At 40.7% G+C, this 24,787-nt stretch overlaps 4 protein-coding genes across 6 annotated transcripts; 1 reads left to right on the top strand and 3 right to left on the bottom strand.

Moving 5' to 3' along the window:
- Positions 1-320: 320 nt before the first annotated feature.
- Positions 321-9,568, bottom strand: RB195_003367 (uncharacterized protein; the record flags this gene model as incomplete). The annotated part of the gene is made up of 15 exons (XM_064200991.1): positions 321-382; positions 1,193-1,254; positions 2,315-2,511; positions 2,968-3,053; positions 3,116-3,236; positions 3,395-3,493; positions 5,272-5,372; positions 5,430-5,544; positions 6,924-6,994; positions 7,049-7,149; positions 7,226-7,359; positions 8,110-8,193; positions 8,304-8,381; positions 9,129-9,488; positions 9,539-9,568. The coding sequence occupies 15 exons, from the start codon at positions 9,566-9,568 to the stop codon at positions 321-323; spliced, it is 1,701 nt and encodes a 566-aa protein (XP_064056872.1).
- A 1,774-nt stretch (positions 9,569-11,342) lies between these two features.
- Positions 11,343-16,724, bottom strand: RB195_003366 (uncharacterized protein; the record flags this gene model as incomplete). Its single annotated transcript, XM_064200990.1, has 20 exons — positions 11,343-11,618; positions 11,676-11,772; positions 12,046-12,131; positions 12,195-12,350; positions 12,420-12,501; positions 12,558-12,671; positions 12,725-12,903; positions 13,257-13,441; positions 13,504-13,660; positions 13,720-13,866; positions 13,931-14,065; positions 14,337-14,488; positions 14,545-14,647; positions 14,701-14,784; positions 15,034-15,150; positions 15,389-15,449; positions 15,520-15,674; positions 15,744-15,918; positions 15,981-16,101; positions 16,685-16,724. The coding sequence occupies 20 exons, from the start codon at positions 16,722-16,724 to the stop codon at positions 11,343-11,345; spliced, it is 2,622 nt and encodes an 873-aa protein (XP_064056871.1).
- Positions 16,725-16,932: 208 nt separating this feature from the next.
- Positions 16,933-20,381, top strand: RB195_003365 (uncharacterized protein; the record flags this gene model as incomplete). Of its 2 annotated transcripts, XM_064200989.1 has the most annotated exons (10): positions 16,933-16,974; positions 18,108-18,187; positions 18,325-18,403; positions 18,480-18,557; positions 18,642-18,722; positions 18,777-18,949; positions 19,202-19,300; positions 19,363-19,460; positions 19,522-19,679; positions 20,247-20,381. In XM_064200989.1, the coding sequence occupies 10 exons, from the start codon at positions 16,933-16,935 to the stop codon at positions 20,379-20,381; spliced, it is 1,023 nt and encodes a 340-aa protein (XP_064056870.1). The 2 variants fall into 2 exon arrangements, with proteins under 2 accessions (XP_064056870.1, XP_013302296.1); XM_013446842.2 differs by lacking the exons at positions 16,933-16,974; positions 18,108-18,187 and having other exon boundaries at positions 18,326-18,403.
- A 578-nt stretch (positions 20,382-20,959) lies between these two features.
- Positions 20,960-22,241, bottom strand: RB195_003364 (uncharacterized protein; the record flags this gene model as incomplete). Of its 2 annotated transcripts, XM_013446843.2 has the most annotated exons (4): positions 20,960-21,006; positions 21,068-21,151; positions 21,738-21,807; positions 22,110-22,241. In XM_013446843.2, 4 exons carry the CDS (start codon positions 22,239-22,241, stop codon positions 20,960-20,962), a joined length of 333 nt encoding a protein of 110 aa, XP_013302297.1. The 2 variants fall into 2 exon arrangements, with proteins under 2 accessions (XP_013302297.1, XP_064056869.1); XM_064200988.1 differs by lacking the exon at positions 20,960-21,006 and having other exon boundaries at positions 21,039-21,151.
- Positions 22,242-24,787: the final 2,546 nt, after the last annotated feature.

Below are 24,787 nucleotides of genomic sequence, written 5' to 3'. Positions count from 1 at the left end.
CGATAGGTGTTGATCACGGGAATTTAGTGGCTGGCGTCACTCCATTGTCCCATTCGCAATCAATACCTATCAAAAATGCAGTGATTATCTCTAGGTCTTCATTGTCATCAAGGACGGGAAGTTAGGCAAAAACTTCGACTTTCCGTTCTGCGATTGTTAACGAGAACATTAGGACAATTTAAAAAAAAACAAATAAAAACAAGAACACTGCACTTCGAAGTTCATTTACATTTTACAAACAATTGAAAATGTAAACATTTATACAAAAAATGTGAATATTTTAACACATTATCAATTTTGTTAGAACAAAAACAAAACTCTTAGCCAATATTGTTTGTCATGAAAGTGATAACTGGTACAAACGCTACGCCACACATAATACCTGAAAAAAATCTCCGTGGGTAAGGTTTTCAAGTTCGTATCTTGCGTCATACTTCTTATATTTACGATGGGAAGGTTCGCATAAACCCTTCGCTTAACCCTTTGCACTTCAGTCTGGCCAGAGACATGGAACACCTACAACTCCAGCTCTTTTTCGTTACAAATACTATTCTAATTCTAAGTCATGTATCGTATGAAGCAAAAATACAGTTACTACAATATTATTTATTTGTATTTGTAGGCGCTATTACTAGCTACTTTCAGTTTAGTAAAATATTAACAAAATAAATTGTTTGATAATAACAATAAACAAAATAATTCTGGAATTTTTCAAAGTAAAAGGTTTTTGGGTAAGCAGTCACCCATATGCATTCGAGGCTTCCCAGGATAATTATCACAAAACTCGCTAAGCTTGGATCGTTTTCACTTTTCTTGTCGGTTTTAACATACGACACATTTTCTTTTCTTTCCTTCCCATAATATATGAAGTAAAAAAGAAGAAGTAAAAAAGTAAAAATGCAGAAAACCGAAGGAACGAACGAATTTTTTTTATCTGGAAATGCTGAAATAAGCTAGACAAGCGTGTTGCCGACAACGGAATGCGAAGGGTTAAACTATGGTTTATCGTCGTTGGTCGCGAAAGCGATAGGTGAGCGATAGCAACCGTGTTCTGCATAGTTATTGATCGCGGGCGCGCGACCGCGCAGCCAACGCCGCATTGCCTTGCTAAGTATAAGCGGCTGAACTAGACGATCATTGTCGTAGTCAACAATGGTGGAATTATTCAGAATCCCATTCACACCACACATACCTGAAATCAAGAACAATGCTCCTGCCATACCAGCTGTTTTCGACAATGAACTGTGCACAACTCTGAAATTCGTTTTTGATTAAAAAAAACAGCAAACACCGTGAAGAATGTGACGGATAAGGATGAAAACGTATTTTCTTCTAATGCTATGACGCAAGTTTTGCTTCCCTAGAATTCCTAACATATCAAATCGATTATCTTTTCAATATTGAAATATTACAATATCGCAAACAATCGATTTCGAGTACTTTTTTATCTGGTGGCAATGGCACATCTATTCCAACGTACACATTTCCTCCGCTCTATTTACGTGGATGAAGGGTGCTTAAGGAGGAAGAAGGTTTTGAGCCCAATTAAAGCAGCGAGTGGTTCAGTGGATAATTTATCAGATTAAAGGCAGCATACTACGGACCTGGTGTGATACGGATTTCAGGTGGAGTATCCGGAGGGGGGTGGTTCCGCTTATCTCTCCCTGAATCACTGCAAGCAGCCGGCCCCTGATGCTGTTTTGTACGATGCCTTCTACTGCAGCGCGCCACTCTTGCATGCGCAGCGTCTCTTACTGCCTATCAGGGCAGTCCGAATTGATTTTAGACGAATCGCAGGGCGGAGGCGGCGCAAGAGGTGGAGCGTTGCAATAGATGGCGTCGTACAAAACAGCATTCTGGAGGCTGCTGCTTGCAGTGATGCCGGAAGAGATCAGCGGAACCACCCCCGTCTCCATAATCTTAAGTTCTTATGATCTTAAGAGAAAACAAGTCCATAAAGCCGACTATTTGCGGCGCATACAAAAACAATAAGTCCCGACAGTCTGGCCACTTCCCTTCCATGTGATCCGACAAGGAAAGGACATCTTAACACTAACATTGTAAATCGTTATGTTCCGAGATCGATACGGAAGTACACTCCCGCCACTGCGCTTCAATCAAGAGCTTACTTCTGCTGTCCGGAAAAACAAGACACCTCTAACTATCTCCACCACTATTTGGCCAGGTACGCTTCTACGATGGTCAGAAGCGAATCCTGGATCACGGGCTTTTGATGTCAAGCTATTCAGAGTCATTGATCGCCCTTGGTTTCTCAGCTAGATAGCTCCTAAGGATTCATCCACAATTCACTCACCTTGGCGCGTACATCATTGCCAGTGAGCTGAAATATCCGCTTGTGTATGCCATGACCGCATTACCGATAATAAAGAACCATTCATTTTTGAAGAGAACCGGCATTATGCGATCGTCTACATTGTAATTGCATAGCATGAAGTATGGAATAAAGAAAAGACGTGCCAAAACAGGATAGAGTAAAAATCGTGGTCCTGGCTGGAAATAAGGATTATCTTTGCTGATGATGTAATGAAGGAAGCTCAAAAAGTGTGAGATTTCTCGTCCAGATAGTTGAGGTAGCAATATTAAGATTCCATCTATGTTTTATATATCCATTTCCTAATTTCCTACAATTTACATGAGAATGGTTATTCTTTAAATGAAAAGTGGAAAAAAATGCATATGAAATGAAAAGCACTTGCAACAAATGACAGAAAAGAAGAAAGGATACTTTAAAAATTACAAAATAACAAAAATAAGGTAGTAATAAGATTAGAAATTGTATCCACAAGCAATATTCCTTTTTCCATATCTTTCTCTTTTATTTTACTTTGTTTCTTTCAGGTTTCAGATATTTTCAATGAATTTGTGGGTTTTTTTTTCATTCTTGTTCAGTTATCCTTACTTATTCAGATGGATTACTGTATGTATTTATTTCGAAAGGAAACCCACAAACTGCACAAAATTAGCGGTTGTTGATCCAATTGCCGCCAAAAGATTAAAATTCAGGAACACAGTAATTCCGGGATATAACTCTTCTGAAATGAGAAATCTTGAGGAGAGAAGAATTTATTCTGATAGGATTTTCAGAGGCACTTACTTGGGATCGCACTGTTCCATGGCTCGCCCTTTCCATGTGGTGTGGTACCGGCTAGCACAGCAGGAAATACAGCAAGTGTCACAAAAAATACTAAGAACACACTCACCAACTGCGCCCAACACTGGAAATTTCTCCTTCTAGACAGTAGCCAAGAAAAAACTCTTCCATCATCTTTTCATACTTTCCTCTTTTGTTTTTCATTTTTACGAGAAAATATTTAATTCTAACGAAGAGCTTAATCGTACACCCTTTGACTTTTCCTGAAAAAAAAAAGCTTACACCCTTGAATGTTTCGACAAACTGCCGTAGACTAGGCCTGGTCGCGTTTTCAGCTGCACGTGCTCGATTACCTTTTTCGAGGTAAAACTTGTAGAAGTCCTAAACATATTAATTTTATTTCAGGAGAACGAGTTAGTTTCTGATTTCTAAAAAAGTTTATGAATTAACTCTTTAAATAGCTTAGAATTATGTACATAAAATAACGTTAATGATGTGGACGAACGCACCATTAATCGGACGTCATTGTCGGACGAACCAATTTTGGGAAACAATCTCCAAAAACAAAATAATCATTAATATTTTTTGGCGATTCTTTATAACCGAAGTTCCGAAGTTCCCTCTATGCATTTGACTTGTGATAGAAGACTGAAGACTTGTGAATGATAACTTGCGCCATATAACACTGCAAATCATATAGATGCCACGCGAAGAACAGTTGAACGGGGTCTCGTTGATGTGTTTCCTGCACCATTTGGACATTCCTTGCTCAACCTCGATTATGCCATCGATGTAGTAATATTGGCATCACCACTCAAGCTGGCTCATGCTCAATCTTCAAGCAGCGTGAAGTTGCAACATGATGTCAACATTCAATCGAAATTAGCTGAACCCTACAGTTCACGAATCTCCCCTCCACCTGATAAATTTAGACAGATTTGCATCTGCGCGAGACCCTCAGCAGGAGTCAGGGTTAACGGACAACCAGTTGAACTTATAGACGACTTTTATTGATAGGGTTGTTTGCTGAAAGGCGATGGCAGCTACGAAAGAGAGTTACTCAGCAAGGATGCGCTAATGCCACTTCTGCATTCATCTCCTTAACGTAGTGCTTGTGGCCGACCGCCAAGGTAGTCAAGCTGCGAGTCTATCTACCCGCAATTCGCCATATCATGGTGTACGGATCGGAGACTTGGGCAGTGTCGTCAACGGTTATGGAGAAGCGAAAATGGAAAGGTAACTACTCAGATGGATGCTTGGCTACTTTTGGCCAATGGTATGCCACGACAAGGAGCTCTACTCACAAGTGGATATGGTGTACCTGTAGATGACGCGAAGAAACAGCTTGCCTCCCTCTTTAGAGTAAAAGTAGGAAACCACCTTCCAATTCTTGATCACATTATGATTGAGGCAATCAGATCGCGTTGTCCAAGTTGCCCTGAAGATGCTCACAGACCTAAACCGGAAAAGACGGTCTGCACGTAAAAGAAAGTTCTGGATAGAAGTTGTGAAGAAATGCCTGAAGAAACTTGGCATCGACAAGCAGTTCAGGCGAGAAGTAACGTTTCGGAGAATGTGGAACAGCGTCGGATGGATAGATTCACTGCGAGCTCTAGCGGAAGATCGAATAAGATTGTCTCAAATATGTCCAAGGACGACCCACCTCTACGAAGGTGCGGATAAGCCGCGTTAGGCCATAACATCTTCTGTTGTAGAAGAAGACAAGTAAGTCACATTTTTTAGCAAAAAAAAAAATAAATTTAAGCTCGAGTTTGTAGCCGAACATGCTCCGCCAGGCAAACCGCCCCTGTCACAGGCCAAAGCGAAGAGGGAGTAAGTGTCGAGCAGAAGTACGTACATTGCGACCGACGCGTCCGCTCACCCGGTTGAACAGACGCGGCAACGACTACATTTTCCATCCGGTATTTACAAAATTCAACCATAGCAGGTGTAAACTTAGCGTAATTCTTTACAACCTACTGGTTACAGTATAACGGAATCAGCGTTGAAGGTTTCCAGAATCTTCCACCCTTTTTGGAAAAAAAATGAAGCTATAGAAATTTTGAGCAGACCAAATATATTCATTATTTCTTTTTTGTTTTCTTACTTCATGAATATTTTCACCTACTGGCTTAAGTGTATGTTCAAGAAGCACTCACCAATCGTGTAAGCACCACAAGTGATAATCCACACAAAACGAGAACAGCTAATGAAATCGAGAAATAAATCAACGCTACAGTCTTGTATTCAGTTGTGAAAACTGTAATTTCCTGAGAATTTTCTCTAGCATACACCTCCTAAATACACATCAACATACCGAGAATGGTGAGAATAGCAAGCACACTTATAAATGTTCCGCAAACATTATTACCAACAATCAATGCATTTGTATAAGCGGCTGGGAAGTCTGCTGTGAGACCGAATACTGAGTTCTGTAAAATTTCAGCTCACCAAATGAGTTGAACATCCATGGAAATGCAGTAAGGTCAGAACGAGCTGAAGCTTGGTATAGCTGCCTAGGCGATTAGAGGCAGCGAAGGGGAACTTCTGTCACAACCTAGGTGGGACCAAGGTCATCGCTAACTGCACTCAAACTTAAAGGCATCACCCCACGAATCTGGCGTGTTATGGATTTTCGTTGGAGTATTCCTGTATCGGGTCGTAGATTATGAAGGTATGGTTCCGCTCATCTCTCCCTGCATCATTGTAAACAGACGTCCTCTATTAAGACGCGCCACTCTTGTTCCCCACCCCTGCAATTCGTCAAAAATCCATTCGGACACTCCAATAGGCAGTTCATTTAGTTCCACGAATCGCAACCGGGGACGGGGTGCAAGGGTAGCGCGTTGCAATAGAGGACGTTGTAAGGAACTGCGTTCCGAAGGCGTCTGTTTACAACGATGCAGGAAGAGGTGAGCGGAACCACCCATGTATTCATAATCTACAACCCGATATAAGAATACTCCAACGAAAATCCATACCACGCCAGATTCGTGGTTTGGTGCTTTTAAAGAATACTAGTAAAAGTAACGAAGGTACCATCTCGATCGGTTGTAACTGCTAACACCACCCCGCCGCTTTGAGCGCTGTAGCTTATGTAACTGTACCAGGCTTAACCCTCCGCATATTAAATGCAGCGCTAGGGAGAATTTTCGATATTGAATGCTCTGCACCGGTAGAACGAGTTCAGGACGTTTCAGGACGTGCTTGCAAAGTTGACGGCGAAAACGCTGAACATCTCCTACAAACTTAGGAATCTCAAAATTTAAAGAGGTCCAAGTTTATTCAACGTGGCAACGTTTTACACCTGTACAATTCTGTAAAGAAGCAGTCTTTCCTAACTGTTTGTGAAACGAAATCCTTTTTACGGGCATTCATTTCATCACTTGTACAGATATACAGAGTGGCCTCATCTAGTAAGAAGAGGTCTATGGTGCCGCAAATGCCCGGTTCGTGGATTTACAAGAGGAAATGTTTTGCTTCCCAAACTGTTCAAGTTTTGCAAACTGCGTCTCGAACCACATCTATCACTGACATAGATGCGATAGTCGGAGCCGGTGCTCTGACCCCTTCACCCTTGAACGGTTGGGGGAAAGGACCTCCTTCACTTTTAAGCGGTTGGCGAAATTACCCCCTTCACTTTTGGACGACTATGGAAAGGACCCCCTTCACTCAAGCTGCACCCCATGAGCTGAACCCCCTTCACCTGAAGAAGGTCCGGGTTCTTTCTATCGCACCTATGATCACTGAAGAGAACGTTCTCGAAAATTTCCCGAAACGCTGTTTCTACGGAAAAAAAACGATCGGAGACCTGGTACAGGCCGTTCGAAGCATTCAGTACAACTATGATTATCATCGTTACCACATAAAACCATCCCATGGCTAAATCAGATCATATATACGTCCAATTTATCTGAATTCCCAACAAAACCAGACCTTCTACAGCCGGATCTTGAGCAACAATCAGTATTAGGATAACAATTACATTTATACAATTTATAGTAAGCGGGCCAGCAATTCGAATCATCAAAGAACCACTGAAAGAACAGGTTTCATAAATTGATTAGCTGTTTTGTGGATATTTTTCTTTTTTTTAGAGAGAAAATGTCCAACCCGATGATTTGTAGCACATTGATGAGTCCGACAAGCCAATTCGGTATCTGAGCTGCAATTCCAAGATCGCTCATAAAACTTTTCGCATAGTTCGTTTTATTTCCTCCCACTGTGAACCAATATTCCACATAATACTGAAATTTAAAAGAATTGTTTGAAAAAAACGAATGAGCGAGAACTTAGTTATTAGCGGGTTTTTTCCTTCGTGCCCGTTTTTGAGGTTTTCTCCGACTGCGAGAACTTGGTTATTGACGGTTTTCTCCTTTTTGCTTTTTTTTTGAAATTCTCTCCGACTAAGTGGTGAAGAGGCGATTCATCCTCGACGTAGACAATTTAGCGCAGACTACAAGGAGATCTATATATAATTCATTTAAATATTTTATTTGCATCGCAACATCCTAAAAAAGATTGTTTGTCGCATAAAATTTGTTTGTTGGATAATTTTTTTTTGTTTTGTTGCATAAAATTGTTGCGTAAAACACATACGAAATTCTAGTGAGCTCGGTTCTTTCTTTCTTCTATTTTATGTTTCCGTTCTATTTTTTGTGTTTTACCGATATTATCAAATAAATAAATAAATTCACATAATTACGTTTTTTACATACTAGAAAGCTGAAACAAACTTTTCGCCGAATTTTACATCTATTCAGAAATCTAAAAGCGCCAGACTAAAGGATGTCGGCTAATAAGCTGCGGCTCTACCTCCTAGTTGATCTCATCGAATGAGATCAATCGATCGGATCTACCCTTCCCGTCTTAATACTCCGCCGACGATGCCTATGGATAGCGACATGGACTTTGACCGCTTTTTTGAATTTTTGACTACCTAACTTCTGTAATACTTGGTATTTTCCTTGATGACTTTGGATATATTAAATACTCACATTCGGCGCGATAGTTATGAACATATTCCATGGAAGCAAAACACCAATACCGTTTAGAAAAATTATCATCCACGCTAAGCGTAACTGAAAACATCCGAAACGTGACCCAATGATAGGAGCATTTTTTTTTGCACAAATTTGATAACCATCCCCTGATTCTGATATTTTAAGGTATAACATGGAAGTCTTCATACCTTGTCCACCGGTGGTGTTTCCTCCTCTTCTTTCTTTGTACCTTCCTTCCGGCTTTTTGAATCCCATTTTTCTTTCATCTAAAGCTGTATTTTGTCTCATTCACAAAGAGAGTACGAGGTCATTTGGAAAAGAAGTCCATGCCTCTCCAATTTTCGCCAGTCTTTTCTTTCGACGTTTTTCGCTTTTCTTACAGCCGTTAAAATTTTGTTTCAAAAACTTTCGTATGGGAAAAACAATTGTTATTTTGGACAATTTATCTATAGTTCACTATTAAACTATCGAAGAACAAAAATTATGAGCCAAGCTGAGAAGTAGATGAGTTGTGATGTATACAACAAGATTATATGCTGAATTACATGCTTGTTTCTTTTGTTTACCAGCTACAGTAACCAGAACTACCTCATACTCGGTGATTTCGAAATGAATGCACAAGTATCTGTATTGAGAATGTATCGTATCGGAATGTATCGGGAATTCGATAATGATTGAACATTGACGCGAATCGACTAGTGGTTCTTCGCTTATTTTCGCCTCTATTGTCTTTTCTATCATTTTCAAGAGGAAACAATCGAGGTTCGGTGGGCAATGTCACATGAGCTCTAGGAAATACTCGAAAAAGTGGAAAATTCTTCAAAGTGTATGAATCGTATTGCTCTGAGATGTGGGCGACCGAATTGGGAGCTGCACGGATCCCTACGCGTCTGTCGCAACTTTGCAGTGCTCTCGAAATTTGTTGAGGGCTCTGTCTACTATATCTCTTAATCACTCCGTTAATATTCTGATGTGGTGCGTAAACGTTAAACGAAGCAAAAAAATAACCAAACCTCTTCCGGTTCTTTGTCAGGTGATTCGGCTGATTTCTTCTCCGCTTTTTCAGCGGATCCGGGTGCTGGTGGTTTAGGCGCATTTTCGGTACCTTCCGCTGAAGGTTTTGGTGTGGCGTCATCACTTTTCGGTTTCTCGGGTTCAGCTTGCTCTTGTGGAGGGTTTTCTGGTTGAGCTTCGCCTTGCGCTTCTTTTCCCGGGGCATTCACATCTTCTCGATCCGGTGATTCTGCACCCAGTTTTGGGCTCTCTGGATTATCTGCTCCAGCACGTGCACGTCCTATTCTCGTGCCTTTACGCAGGTCTTTGCGTGCAGAAAATCCATGCTGGTTGCACTTATACCGGTCCTCTTTGCGATCCTGAAGTGTAGAATGCTAGGTCATACTTTACAGATATTCTCACCTCTCACCTGGATATCGGCAATTTTCGACCTGAACATTTTGTGAATGAACCAGGTAACCTCGACACGGATGTTGTTGTTTCGAAAGCTTGATAGCATTCAATAACATCACTACCAAGGTAAATACAAGCATTCCAGTAGTGTTGGCGGTCACAAATAATTCCTCCTAACTTCTTCTGTACCAACACGTACATTTACAATAATTTCTTGCTCCTTTCGTTGTCCGCCACTCCGTCCCCATCCCAACGATCAGGTCTGTATTCTCTCCACTACTCGAGCAAGGAGTTCTACGTTCACTAATTTTTTTCCTCCACTTTCTGCTGATGCACTTTAACGACAACCGTTAGACCAGAGCCGTGAGCGACTGGGTTCCCCCCGATATCAAGCGCACTACAGGAAGATCGCCGACCCGATGGTCAGATTTCTTCACGAGGTCCTTCAAAGAAAAATGTGATGCTCTTCGTGTCCCCGCGAAAGGAGGAACCACTGGGCGACTCTGGCACGCGATCGGGACAAATGGAAGAATTACTGGCGCCCGCTCGACCAGTTCGAAGATCAGCGGGAGTCAAGGTGATTTTCTGCTGTGATCCACAAAGCTATTTAAACATTGTCAGCCTTCTCTACACTTTTTTAAATTTCTTTTCTATTTCTTAATATTTTTCTAATATAGTTATAATAATTTAATATAATTTCTGTTCTTTTCTGGTTGTTGTACTTATTTCGTGGGAAGAATAAGCGACGAAAAAATAATAGAAATAAACAAATAAATAATAAACAACTGATGATGAAAAATGTATAGTTAGCAAAGAATTTGTCCATCATGAAGAATACGATTCATCTGCTGCAGCACACGGTGTTTTCTTGCTTGAGATGCAGTTTCCTTCCTATCTGCTCTAAATGAAACTACATCATGCTCACCGCGCTCGAACATCCGTCGCGTATCTTACTCAGGTCGGTCTACAGTGTACTAGTTGCTGTCTGTATGCAAAGAAGAATGAGGGTCCCACAGCTTCACTTCGAGCGCGGTTGTTTCAGATAATATGTGACCACTACATGGTCGTCAGCCAGCAGTGAAGTATTGTAGATATTATAACTAATAATTGCTTATTAGCTAGCCTCCCCTCGGGTTTTAAATGTTTTTTTAACGTTCTTCCTTGACGAAAACTTGAGACTCATTATTTGAAGTTGCAGTGACTGAGTTAATACGAAAAACTACTTGAATACTTGAAGTTCGCTTTTTTTTGAAGCACCAGCAACCAACCTTATTTTTCCGGTACACTAACCCCATCGTTGTAAACACATTAACTTCACTGTTTGCATCTCAGTTTCTCCAATACGGAACCAAAGCGACAAATCCGCGGTCTGATCTGGTAAATCATATTTCTACGACACAGAAGTCTTTCTCCAGCGATACCTGCACATATGAAAGAGGGCTAGTTTGACGACTACTTGAAATTATCTCATAGCCAAAATGTACCTGCACGCACCGCTCAAACGTCTTCAAATTCATTAACTATGGTTTTGAGACGGTTCTCTTTCTGGTCTCTTTCATTTTCCACTAATCACTCAATTCTACTTCGATATCCCACAATCTATGTACACAACTTGAGCTTGAAATAAGTCAATTCAAAAAAGGTTTAATCTTCGAAATGTCGAGTTCATTGCTTCAAAAAAAAATGCGTTATCTTAAAAAGGTAACAAAATGCAAAGAAGTTAGAGACAGAAAAGAAGGTAGTGTCATTGAGTTAATGAGATCCAAGGCACAGGGAAAGAGGCGAAAACATGTTTCTGTATAAAATACAATCGAAACTAATTAGAAGATTGTTTGCGTAATTTGTTTAAGGCTAGCATCATATGAAAAGTGGTTAGCGTTGAAGAGATCAGACGAGTAGAATGGTTTCACGTTCTCAATCCTCAGTTGCTGTGCCTTGTCAATGAAGTCCGATTCGGCGACAGAGATTGACGAGATATCGGCTCCACCTTTTCCACGCGCTGTCTCATAATGCATCTGTTCTTTTATAAGCTGTTTAAGTATGAACAGTAGCAATTCGCTCGAGGATCGATTTGCCGTCAAATATTTGGAGAATGTCTGAAACACAGAGGATCGTTAATTTGACTCCACCTATCTACGTTATCGATAAACAACCTTTCGCATTTGGCGCATAATGGACGCTTTTTGGGTGTTTATGAAGCTTTCCAACATAATTCGAGTTGCTGCCTGCACATCATCGTCATTAACGAACCTTTAAAATACCAGAATGTTATTGTAATAAAGAGTGTTACCAATGTTGGCCTTTGCTTAACATAAGTCATTGTCACTAGTGAGTTGTGAACATATCACATGAAAACATGGGGATTTCTAACTATATGCCACAGAGAGATGTGATTGTGATCAAAGAAGCACGACTTGAAAGAGTACTTAAGCAATTCTCCTCCACGAGAAAACTGTCGGTGAAGATCTTTTTCGAACAAAATGGAGGTAAATCACTGCCAGCAGTGTTCAAATTCTAACTCACGTTCTTAGATGCACCTTTGCATGAGCCTCAGCAAGACGAATCATTGACTCCACATGACGTACGGTAATAGCAACCGAACCAGTAGCCTAAAATCACAAGGACTATACTTCCTATCACCTTCACAAAAAAACTTAACAACCATTACTCACCATGCTTTGCTTCCTCATTTGCGCAAACACGGTCGCCAATTTCTCCGAATGCTTTTCGTGTAGACTTGGGTGACAGTTCTCTCTCGCGAATAGAATATACTTCCTGAGCAAATCCTGCGGCACAAGTGCTACCCCAGTTCTAGCATCTACTTCGTTCTGTAGAAAAAATCAAATCAATTGCATGCGGAAATCATACAGAAACATAGTAACAATAATAAAAGTTACCTCTTCTTCGTTTTCTTCCTCAGTGTCAAATTGTCGGCTTGGATGTAGTTTGATGTGGTTACCTACCACAAATTTAGCTAATCTAAAGCAATCATATAGTAGTGCTCTATTTTTTTTTTCAGGAATGTTTAAAGAAACCTCTCATCTTCCACCGGATCGACTGTGTCTCTAATTACACACAAGACGTCAAATCGCGACAGAATCGGCTCCGTGAGGTCCACATTCTCCGCAAAAGTACGCGACGGGTTGTATCTGTGCAGTATGAGTTCAACAATTGCTTCACAACTTCATCATCGTAAACTTACCGCCCTCCAATTGGATTCGCTGCAGCAATAACAGTGCATCTTGCGTGCAGAGATGTCACAATACCAGCTTTCGAGATAGATATCGACTGTTGCTCCATGGCTTCGTGGATCGACGTACGATCTTGGTCAGACATCTTGTCGAACTCGTCTATGAGGCAAACGCCTTTGTCGGCGAGGACCTTTAAAAACACAAATTAGAAATACTGATGAGCAAACTAACAACGTAACTCCTATTTGCATTCACTTCAGAACTGGAAAATCTGGAATTTAGTACTAAGAATGAGAGCAAAATCTGTATGCAAACATCCAGAATGATTAACACATTGAATAGCATGACATAAAGCAGCTTTCAAAGAAGCATCAAAGTTATATATCACGAAACCCGTCCGTCTGCAAAAAAAAAAAAGTTTTTTTTTTAATTTTCAAGTTGAGCTTAATTCCTGAGCGAAATCTACGTCTCTTCTTACAACAGAAATCAAACTTCAACAACTTCCCATTTTCTCAAAATCGAAACCGAAAATGATAGAATTACCATTGCGCCAGCTTCCAACGTCCATTCTCTGGTAACAGGATGTCGTTGCACGTAGGCTGTAAGTCCTACGGCAGAAGCACCTTGTCCAGTGGTAAGCACAGCTCTCGGTGCTGTGTGGGCTGCGAAACGAAGGAACTGAGATTTGGCAGTACCTGGATCTCCGCAGAGTAGCACATTGATATCACCTTTAAAATGAAACGATTATATTAACGATCTCAGAAATAAGCTGTCGCTTGCTTAGCATTACCTCTCAATCTGTGTTTTTCTCCTGGATTCTTTGCTTCTCCTCGAAACAGCGCCAACGCAATAGCTTGTTTTACGTATTCGTGACCGTAAATTGAAGGAGCGATAGAGGCGAAAATTCGCTCCGCGATATGGGGATCCTTCGACAGTTCACGAATAGCCTGGAAAACGCTGTTTTCTTAGTATTTGGGAAAACTTGCTGCTTAAATATGAAAAGCACCTTCACGTCTTCATCCGTTAACTGACTGCAAGCGATTTTGTCCTTATTAGTAATGTGATTAGCATGAATCAGTGTGTTGAAAACAGGGAATCCTTGTTTGTAATTCAATGCACCATCAAAATTGTTTGAATAGACTCCAGTTACTTCCTATTGAAAAAGATCCAATTAGAGCAACATTAAAAGTGTGAGTTTAAACTCTTTCTGAACTCACGATTTCATCGCCAGGTTTGCACGAATCGCAGAGATCACCGAGAAGAATACAGTCTTTTGAGCGAGGAAGACGGCCAGGTGCAACTTTGTTAGGAGATTCTTGGATTGTGATGCGTTGGTAGTTGTGGTAAACGGTCTAAACCAAAAATCCTTCCTAGATTTCGTATTCTGCATCAAATAAAATATTCTACAAATCGAAGGAGTATACTGTTCTTCAGCACGCACATGTCACTACACAACAACAAGAAGGCAAGAAGTAATCACATTATCTCCTAGCTCGAAGGTAAGCTCACACCACAACCGACTAATCCCCATTTTCTTAGTTACAATGGCTCAGTGAACTGTTGCTATTTCAAGTAATAGTAAAATAATGATTAACTGCTTCCTTACTAAGCAAAATAACTCACGTTCTCAACATTCAGCTCAAATGGGCCCCTTCCTTGACATGATGGGCAAATAGTCGGCTTAACTTCCTCATCTTCACGTTGCACAAAAGGACCAAGGATGTAACCACAAGCAACACAGTCGTATTTCACAACGGACAACTGAGGAAGGATGCCTAGAAAAAAAAATATTTACAAAATAGAGGAAAAATTTCGAATCACTTATACTGACCTGTAGCAACGGTTACTACACCACTTGTTTTAATGAGCATGTTTAAGTGAATTTGACGAAGCATACGGATGTCTTCCTCCACTGGCAAATGAGAAATTCGAACCTAAGCAAGAAATATATTCATTGAGTAAAATCTTCATGAAAACTGCTGAGTACCTTTATTTCTGCGCATACACGGCCATAATAAGGATAGATGGTCAGTACAACATCCGTAGCAGCTTTATCCAAGATTCTCAGCACCTTAACAGTTGAAGTTAGGTAGCGATACTCGTTTAAAAGAAACTGCATGCTCATTGGTTTCTAAGAATAAGTGTAGGAGCAGTTTCTGACTCCAATGTTACAAGAACAAGAAAAGCCTTATCTGACTCCAATTTTTCTCCTCTCAAATCTATCGCGACGTACATCACTGATCATATACGTCATTACAAGAAGAAAGAGGGGGATGAGGAGACATTTTGAGTAAAATAGTAGTATTCTGAAAATTCACACCTGCACTGGGGCTTCTGGAAGAAAATAGCAGATATTGGGTTCCCCATTCTCATCAGCCAAATCACGAAAGTCGACTTCGAGTGATTCCTTATTTTCAGAAGCCATTTGGCTCATAGCCTAAAGATGTACAACTAATGTCATGGCGATACGTCAGAACATTCGCCTTTGCGTTTTCACATCCAACAAAAAGGAGCAACGGCTATGATAATATGAAATATACATCCTCTTTTTCCGGTAATTTGAAACTAGAGGGTTATGATTTATGATCATGAACTTGGGAACTGGGTTTCTCTCCAGCTTTCAATCAAAATACGCAGTTCATAGCTTAAATAAGAGACTTCAACTAAAAACGCACCTGTAGATATTTTGCTTTCCTCGTCTCCGGATCCTTGAATGCGCGAAGAAAGTTTTTAAACCTATAGTAACAAGTTTAAGTAAGATTTGAATGTTAGCGATTCTCTCAGTTATAATATACAATCGATGTACCGTCTTTCGATTTCTCTGGCCACAGCCTCATCCGAGACGTGATCCTTAGTCGATCGACCTCTCAAGTTTTCTAGAATATCTATGGGAACTTCTTCTTCCATCTCAACTTCTTCGACGCCTTCTTCACGTACCCCACGACGTCTTCTTCGCCTTCTCTGTAATTATTACATAGCGACTCGTACATAGATAAATGAAATGGTATTGCCAAAAATTAATATTCAGACCTGTTCCTCATCACCCTCTTCGTAGAACAGGGCATCCTCATCGAGCATTTGATCTCTTTGAGCCATTTCTCTTTCAGCAGCCTGCCTTGCCCCAATGGAAAGTTCATCCAACTCCGAAGCGTCATCTAGCCCGGACTCAGAGTAGACATCCAGTTCCGGCTGAGGACGATAATCCCTAAATCAAATTTGAAACGTGGTACCGCTGTCCAAAAAAAAGCAACGAAAGCTGGTTCAAACCTCTCCATGTCGTCGCCGAAAAGGTTTTCACCTTCTTCGTCTTCGACATCTTCATTTTCATTGTTGAATAACTCATCTATAGCATCCTCTTCCTCATCATATTGCTGGCCAAGTGGCTCATCTGAAAATCCATTTCGTGCAAAACGTAAATCCTGGCCGTATTCTTGACACTTCCTACCAATTAGCTTGAGAAAACCATTGCAAATACGCAGTTTACGGCTACAGTTCTTTGCTAATATAATTCTGAATCTTGGTAAACACACGATTAACGACTAGTGTAACCACCACTCCAACGTTCAAGACACGGGAAGGTCAACGCTTTCACAGATATCACCTTTACAGCCAAATACACCAAGAAATTGTTCACGAAAGAAAACAAGAGTACTTAGGCTGGATCCAGACTAATTCAATACATATTAGCCCGTCACAACAAAAACCCGGAAGAAAAATAGAACTGCTACCGTCAACTGTGCTCCTCATACGACCCATTTATTCAATTATTGCGCCCAGTGTCGTTCCAGAGGTTGTGGCAAGAATGAATACAAACAAGTACGTTAAATACACGGAAATAGAAAAGAATAGAGCAGGGATTAGCCCTGTGTATGACCACTTATCAACGGAACTTGCTTTCAAGCCCCAAATTACTGGAATTGGACTTTTAAAAAATACGAACCAATAAGCAAAAAGTAGAAGCTAAAACAAACCGTTCTGCTCCGACGGTCCATCTTCACGTCGTGATGACATTCTAAACAAGAACTCATAACAAAACTCTCAAAACAACAACAATGAAATTTACTACACAATATCAAACGACAAACAAATGACCAAATAATAAACAGTAGGAATGAAAACGACTATAAAACACTAGCACTTGGTACTACCAAAATTTCAAATCCAGTTTTTACCGCTAAATTTTCGCGCACTCATCAACGTATGCGCGGCGAGACCTCCAATGATCCTACTTTGTCCATCCTTTGCATTCGCGACGTATGAGGTAAGATCTCTATTTGATCTCTCTAATCTCTATTTGTATAAAGTGTGAAGTAACTTTTTTGATTGTGTGATCCCTGACTAACCAAAGTTGTTGCTTACCCCAACTAACTAGTTTGAATATTCACAGACAGTTCATATGCGGAATGCAACCAAGAGGAATAGTGAGGGACAATGGCTCACTTCTACGTTCCCGGATCTCATAAAATTTGGTTGATATTTGCGAGAAGACATCAAACAGAAGGGTTGTGGAAGATTATATGACTATTACTTTATACATTTTGTTGTGGAGTATGACCGTCCAGAAATAACATCTAATCTAACTTAAATGCTGAGATTAATGCAGAAAGCCTGTTAGTTTCTAGCCACTTTCCGTAGAAAGCTGAACAAGGTTGAAAACGCAGAGCTGTAGCCGAGTCCAAACGACGTGAAACTCCCCCCAATAGCTACGCACGAAGCGGCGCAGTTGAGCTGGGGCCTCAGACTGCAGAAAAGAGTGACGCAAGCGAGGGTCCCACCTCAGTCAGAACTTTAGTTTTAGCTTCACCGCGCTGCTTCGAACTCGGCCACATATACAACTAGACTGAGCTTCACGTCGTCTTAACCTGACCATGATAGAGCCAAAGCGACATGAAGTACGGTGCAGTTGCGTAAGCGGCTGCGCTCGAAGCAGTGCGGTAGAGCTTAGCGGTTAGGATCGAACGAGGACCTTTGCTACCACTATTCCTTGCTGCAGCAGTTGGAATGGTCCCAACTCGATTCCAGCCGCTAACTCCACTGCGTCGCTTCGAGCGGAGCCACTTACTCAACTGCAGCGAGCTGCGTGTGGTTTTGACCTGGCTTAATACCAGTCAAATGAGAACATTAAACAGGAGCGGAAATTCTTAGTTGCTGGATTTCCCACCGAGTCTAACATAAATATAAGCCACTACTTCTAGTTAATTCCTCTAAAGAGGTGTGTTGCCGCAAAATGATAGATCCGAAGGACTTCCGCAAATTACTGTTCTGATCTATTTTAGATTGCTTTTAGAATGCACTAACAGAACGTGACACCGATTCGAACCGAGAAGAATGACGAACCTTCGTACACCTTTGAAAACCCAACCATGATCCGAACTTTGTACACGGCAAGCACAGGCGCAGGCACAAACTGGTCGCAGACGTTGCCGCGCGGCGCGGACGAGTTGTCCGTTGGTTGACAAGCGCGAACACCACAGGTTCAAATCTGACACAACGCCATTATTGCACTATGTTTCGTGCACAATTTACTTCTTCTTTTTGTTGTGATATCCGTGTTGTCCTTTGCAAGTTTTGTTGGTTTTCTTGTAGCAACTACTAAATAGTTCATTTGTAGTATGACGAGGCACGACAGCAAAGGTTATTCACGTAGAAGACGTTCAAGTGAAGTGATTGAGGCGGACACATCGCCAAAGGTTCACTTCGTCTTGTTTTGCTAATCCATTCAAGTTTTCTTCACTTTGTATTCTGCTTCTGACATCATATATTCAGCGCCGCAGGTCAAGTGAGTCGATGAATGTCAGCATTCAAACTGATAGACCGTTTTCACCAGCAACACTTGCGAGAAAGGTTTGTTTTCCGTTAAGGAGTACACCTCCGAAGTGAATATGCAGGTTTGACTGAGTTTCCCTTGCATTACTTTTATGTATTTAGCTGGATGAGATGCGTGCAGATATTTTGAAGGATGCTGTTGATCAGCTATCCGCAGTTGAACTCAGAGGCTTTGACGGAAAGGTTGTGATTTAGTATGTCTTTAGTTGTAGTTCTACGAATCAACGCCATTTTGAGGTGGAAACGGAGGAGGAGTACATGAAACGCCGTGAAGAAGTGCGACGTCAGCTGAGCGATCCCGAAGCATTCGACGCAAATGGAAGAACAGAACTTAACTATGATGCAGCTGCGATTGCTGGGGCAAAACTGTTGATTGACGAAAAAAGAGCGACTAGAAGCATGTGTAAGAAGTAGGTACTTTTAAAACACACGTCTTTTACCACTTCAACGAGTTTTTTTTCTGAAGTACGATCTTACTTATGTTGTTTGTTTTCTCGCATGTGGAGTGTTGTTTAGCTTATTGTACTAGGCTTCATTTCCGGATTTCTTTATATTGAGTTTTTACATTATACAAAATTCTCGATTCTCTTGGAAACACCGCTCTCAATGATTGAGTGTATGAAACTCATATGAAGTTTTATTGCATAGCTATGACTATTAAGGCTCCATGAAGATTGCGGTATAGAAGAGGATGAAATCCTGTACAAGCCTCTCCCTTATGATGAAGGAAGCGTCTTCCAGTCAGCCAAACTTCTAGCAGAGTATGCATTTCAACGCTTTTTTTTGAATCGTATTCCACTTATATCAAATTTCTGTATTGCAGTTCGAGGCAAGCATCAGTTGTAGAGTCTCTCGTCGACTTCCAAAAACAGATTAAACTAAAATCGGAGGTCCTTAATTGTGTTGCACTAAGAAATAACGGTAAGCTATGCTTCTTGAAGTGGTTTGTGGTAGAGACCAGTATAGAGAGGATTTAATTTAGAGGAAATGTCGAAGTCAGATGGAAGGTTGACTCGTCGTGCGCGTGAGGAGGAAATGGAACGCCAGAAGGCCAACGCTAGAGCTGCCAAGCACAAGAAGAAGAATCTTATGCGCACTCCATCGAAGAATGTCCAGGTTAACCCACTCGACGATAAAAAGGTAAGAAGAAAAAGTGGATGTATTTTATTTCGTACGATGTTTCACTTTTACGTGACAATTTCTTGGTTGTCAACGGTAAATACCGCAGCATCTCAGAAGATGGTGAAACCTCCATCGTTTAAAAGGTTGAGTGCCTCTTTCACCACTGTTACATATTCCTCCATCTGTAAATAGTCGTGCTTCTATCGAGGAACAGAAGCTTTCCCTTCCTTGATGTAAATGTGAATGTAGTGTAAACCTTTTACATCCTGTATAGGAATATACGTTGGAACTCTCTTCTCTAGTGAAGTGTAAGGCCTATCGCATTTATACGATTTGCAACACCTCACCTGATTGAGTTTCGCTTGTTTAGTGATCTTCTGATGTTTTTTGACAAAAGAGACAAAAGAAAAGTACGAGAAAAAGCAGAAACTTCCAAAGAAAATGATGTGATTACATGTACCATTTAATGTTTTTGAATAAATCCACTAACACCGCGATTATGATTACAGATACGCTGAACTAAAAATAGTAGACTTAGGATTTCAAGATTTCTTGCCTGACAAGTCCAATACCACTTTTTTCCAGATAATTGAAAGGTACGCCTTGGAGGTAGCTTCGGAAGTACGTGACAACCGAAAGCGTCGTCGTATAGCCCCCGTACCGTTCGATATTACTCTACTCGATGACATTGATTACAATTTCAGCGGTTGTCCTGCATAAGACTTCCCCTATTCTCTGTAAGTTAGCTGATACTGTAGATTATTCGTGTGCCTTATCATTAATATAAATGTATGTATTTGTTTGATAAGGGCATTGTAGTGAGAATTGGTTATGAATTTCGAAAGGTAATAATTTGACCTATTTCATTGTACTGTAAGGATCCGTTAGTGTGATCTGCATCAGTTCCAAACTACATATATTTACTGTCTTGGAACCTGTGCAATGAAGTAGCAACTATGGTTACTGAATCTCTCGATTTTCCTCACAGTAGTCATCATCTAAGCCAACTCCATGTCATACATAGAATCCTGTAGAAAATAGTTTTAGTTACTTTATTTGTCCGGTTTGCTATGTCGCTTCTTGCGCCTTTTTGATCTCGATCGCTAATAATTGACCAATATCGATCCAATGTTGTAAATCTTAATACTAACCATTTGCTTTGTTTTCTTTACTAATACAATGTACAGTGAAGTTGTTTTGCAGCGAACCATTGATGAATGAAGTTTTATGCTTATTTGAGCTGTGACGAGAGGAATGTAGAAAAGAGGTTACCGCTGTGAAGGTGGAGATAGCTCTTGTCACCGTTTGAAGATCTGCAGCATTTTCCCTCGAGAGAACTGCCGAGCTAAAGCAATTACTACGAATAAACACTACAATTCAAAGTAAGTAGTCAGTAGTTGCACGACCTTCATCAATTCCGAGAGTATAAGCAGTGTTCTGGACGTTTTTGATGTACTCTGCTAATTGATCCGGTGTTAGTCGCCCTAGTTCTGCAATGATATGTATGTAGAATAATGGGACTTCTCAATCGTTGTCTATTGTAAACCGGTTTATCAAATTAAATTTGAGGATGGATACGACCAATCATAAGTAGCAAAACTTGTGATGCACACGTGGTGAGTCCGCGTAGACTCACCTGCGCAACTATTCTTTGCAAATGTTCAGGACTTATTCCTTAACTGTTTGTTGAATCGACCACATGCGTGCGTATGTTGACATGAAAGATACTGGTGGGCGAAGTAAAAGCTATTCTGCAGAATTCGCTCCACGAGCGGACGAAAAAAAGAACTTCAAATGTTTCTCTAGACATGCGAACTATATGGATATTTTTAACAGTATTACAATTATAAAACTTAAATGAATTAGTGGATCTGCGTTCTGGAAAAAAAGTTGAATGGGGTACTGATTGCGCAGAACAAGCATGAGATGAACTCAATGTACTTCAATCTCCAGAAACTTGCGCTCAGAATGGAACAAACTTATGGTCTACGTGGAGAAAGAAAAAAACTTAGAAAACAAAAGAGCTAATAGCGGCTGTATGGCCGCACTGTGCAAGACATGACCATTTGAACTTACCATTGACAAGCTTTACATCATCAGGCGAGAGGTCGGTTCGGAAATTCTTTTGCTTGTTTGTGAACATTCCCTGAATAGAATTGTTAATTCAGATAAAGAGAAACGCGTAGGTTATTCTTTTTGAAAAATTTATCACATGAAAATTAGCTTGATGAAAAAAAAAAGATGTTAACGGATGAAAACATCAGGATGGGGATATGGTAGATCCGGCTACTACATATTTTAAGCAGTATTTCAAGCTTTCTTGATATTGAAATAGTCACAAATAGATGCAAAATTCTTCTCAAATCATTAACCGTCAACTGTTTGTTGAATCCAATGACCGTGTCTTCAAATACGGGAGATGAGAAGCTGCCGTATCACAAAACTCACATCGTGTTCGGTATTGTGCTTGCCAGCACCGGGGACATTTTCTGGGAAAAGGATAGGTGAAGGTGCTCGTTGTAATGATTCTGCACATGTTAAAGGTCCTGATGACTGTACTGGAATCCGTGGAATGCTCATCTGTAACAGTTCACGAAAATGCGGATCCTGCTCCTACCAGCACCCAATCCAAGGAAAAAAAAGTACGTCATATGAAAAGACAACACAGATTACGAAGGAATAAAGTAAAGCAACGAAGAAAACAAAGCTATGTATGATAGCACATATCATCGGCTCTCTAGGATTGAATATTTTAAGTTAAGCGCAAATCTGTGGACTTAACAGAGATGTTGCTGATCATTGGAATTAAATCCACAGGAAGTAAACTAGTGGATGAAGAGATAGGTGCATCATTAAAAGTATCGCTGAGCACCTTGTGAAGACGTCAAACATTGTTTTTTTTTAACGAGAAAATAGAGGATATTTTCACAACTACAGTAGGATCAAAAGGACCTGAAGCCTAGTGCACTAGCATAAGGGTCTGGGCGCGAAACGACACAGTGGATCTAGCGGTTGCGGTTGAGATGCGACCTCCACTCATCTCTGCAGTCCAAGTGGTGCTAGCGATGGTCCAACCACGATCACAACCGCTGCGGTCCAGTGCGCGGCTTCGAGCACAGCTGCTTACGCAACTGCATCAGACTTCAGGTCCTTTTGAGGCAACTATAAGTACGAGAGGTTATATGACAGCGCAGATCTACTAAAAGAATCCAAAGTCTAATAGTATATTAAAATACATATATTCCAACATTCTAACTTGTACACTCCTCATAGCGGCTGAGAACAATCCTTCACCTTTCATACCTAACTAATTCAGCATTATTAAACAGTAACTATATAATTTGCCAGTTTTATCACGGAACTCGACCATTGGTTTCCAATTGAGTCAACTACAAAATGAGGACGGTGCGTTTATCGTATTTGACGGAAATATACGTAAGGTAGAATCAAAACGTCACATCAGAAGAAACAAAGAGTCATTCTACCAGACCCCAGCAATAAAAAAAACACACACACAAAGACTACCAGGGCCCGCTTCAAGCTGACAGATCAAAAAATTTACAACTTATTTGATGTAATAGCACCACGTTTTTTCTTTTAGCTCTTTTGGTTTTAAAGAGAATGCGCATACTTACTTAAAACGTTGCCAATAGAATTGTGAACTGAAATTGTTTGAGCAGTTTGATTCCTAGTGTGGCGACTGCACTCACACTGTAAACATAGTACTAACCGCCAAAACTTATTGGAAGAGCATAGAAATCGTTAATTTGAGGTTATCGAGAAGAAGAGTTGAGGTTTGATGCGGGTTGCGGTGACAAACAATCACTACATCCGTTGAAATCAATAAGATGGCGGATATTCTACTTTTTCTTGCTGGGTTTCAGGTAGAGATAGATTCTTAGTACTTGGGGATAAGATGGAAAAATAATTAGCAGAATAGTGAGGAACTGTTCCACTCTTTCAAGTTTGCAAGTTCAAGGCATTGCGTTTAATTCTGGTGATTATAAAATTTCGAAAATGTCGGGCTGATCCCCGGAAAGAGTGCGCATCGAGGCCTCGACCGTACGGAGGACGAGCAACAGGCACCCATGCGCGTAGCCGACCCATATTGATCGATAGTTCGACGTTCACGTGCTCCAATATTGTTGATTGTCTCTTTTTTCTTTCACTCCTGTCGTTTATAGGTCCCATACAAAGTTATCCAATCTATAACAATCTATAGGAACAAAAAAGTTGACAATTTATGGAACTTCTTAGTGTTAGACGCTAATATTCATCAGAATTTATGGAGAGAAAATTGAAAGTGACTCCAAAGCTGTTGTAGTAGTACGTAAGAAGGATTTTTACTCATATTAGTTCCAAGTAACTTTTGTTTTCAGTCGACATAACCACGGATGAAGGTGATCGAGTGCTTCGTCCTGAATACAAAGTAACAATCAATAATTCTGAAGATTTTTTTGAATATTGGAGATCTATTCTGAAATACGACTCTATCGCAGCAAGCACTATAGTTCGGAAAATGTTTCGGTTCTATCCATCATTTCCTAACTTGTGAGCACCCGCTTAACCGGATATTTCGCCGAAACGAAAACGTTGTAACATTTCCCGGAAGAACACTCAAAATTGTCGCAGTCGTTTATACTTCCGCCTTTCCTTACCGTACTTTTTTTTTAGAATTTCTGAGAAATGATGATCACACCACTGGTTCTTGATTGATAGGATTTTAACTTCTATAACATTATGTCATTGATTAAAACCACGTTTTCTTCGAACTCTTTGGTCTCTCATTTTCTTCTGCTTGTTGAGCTCTCTTCCCTAACCATACTTTTTCGCCAGATTTGCGCACGGAAGGACGAATTTATGTTACAGTCGGATCAAAATGACACGAAGCGCTGTGCAACTGCGTACGCGGCTGCGCTCCAAGCGGTGCGCTGAAGCGCAGCGGTTAGCATCCTGAGGGGACCCTTCCTCGCACCACTCATCACTGCAGTTCGCGAAGGTCCCATCTCGATCCCAACTGCTGGTTTCAGCGTAGCCGCTTACGCAACTGTACCGAGATTCATGTGGTTATGATCCGACTGTATTGTTACGGTAGAGCCAGCCGCTAAATTTCTTGTGTCCGATGC

This window comes from Necator americanus, chromosome IV (genome assembly GCF_031761385.1).
Source record: "Necator americanus strain Aroian chromosome IV, whole genome shotgun sequence".
NCBI lineage: Eukaryota > Metazoa > Nematoda > Chromadorea > Rhabditida > Ancylostomatidae > Necator > Necator americanus.
This window is presented reverse-complemented; position numbering and strand designations above follow the sequence as displayed.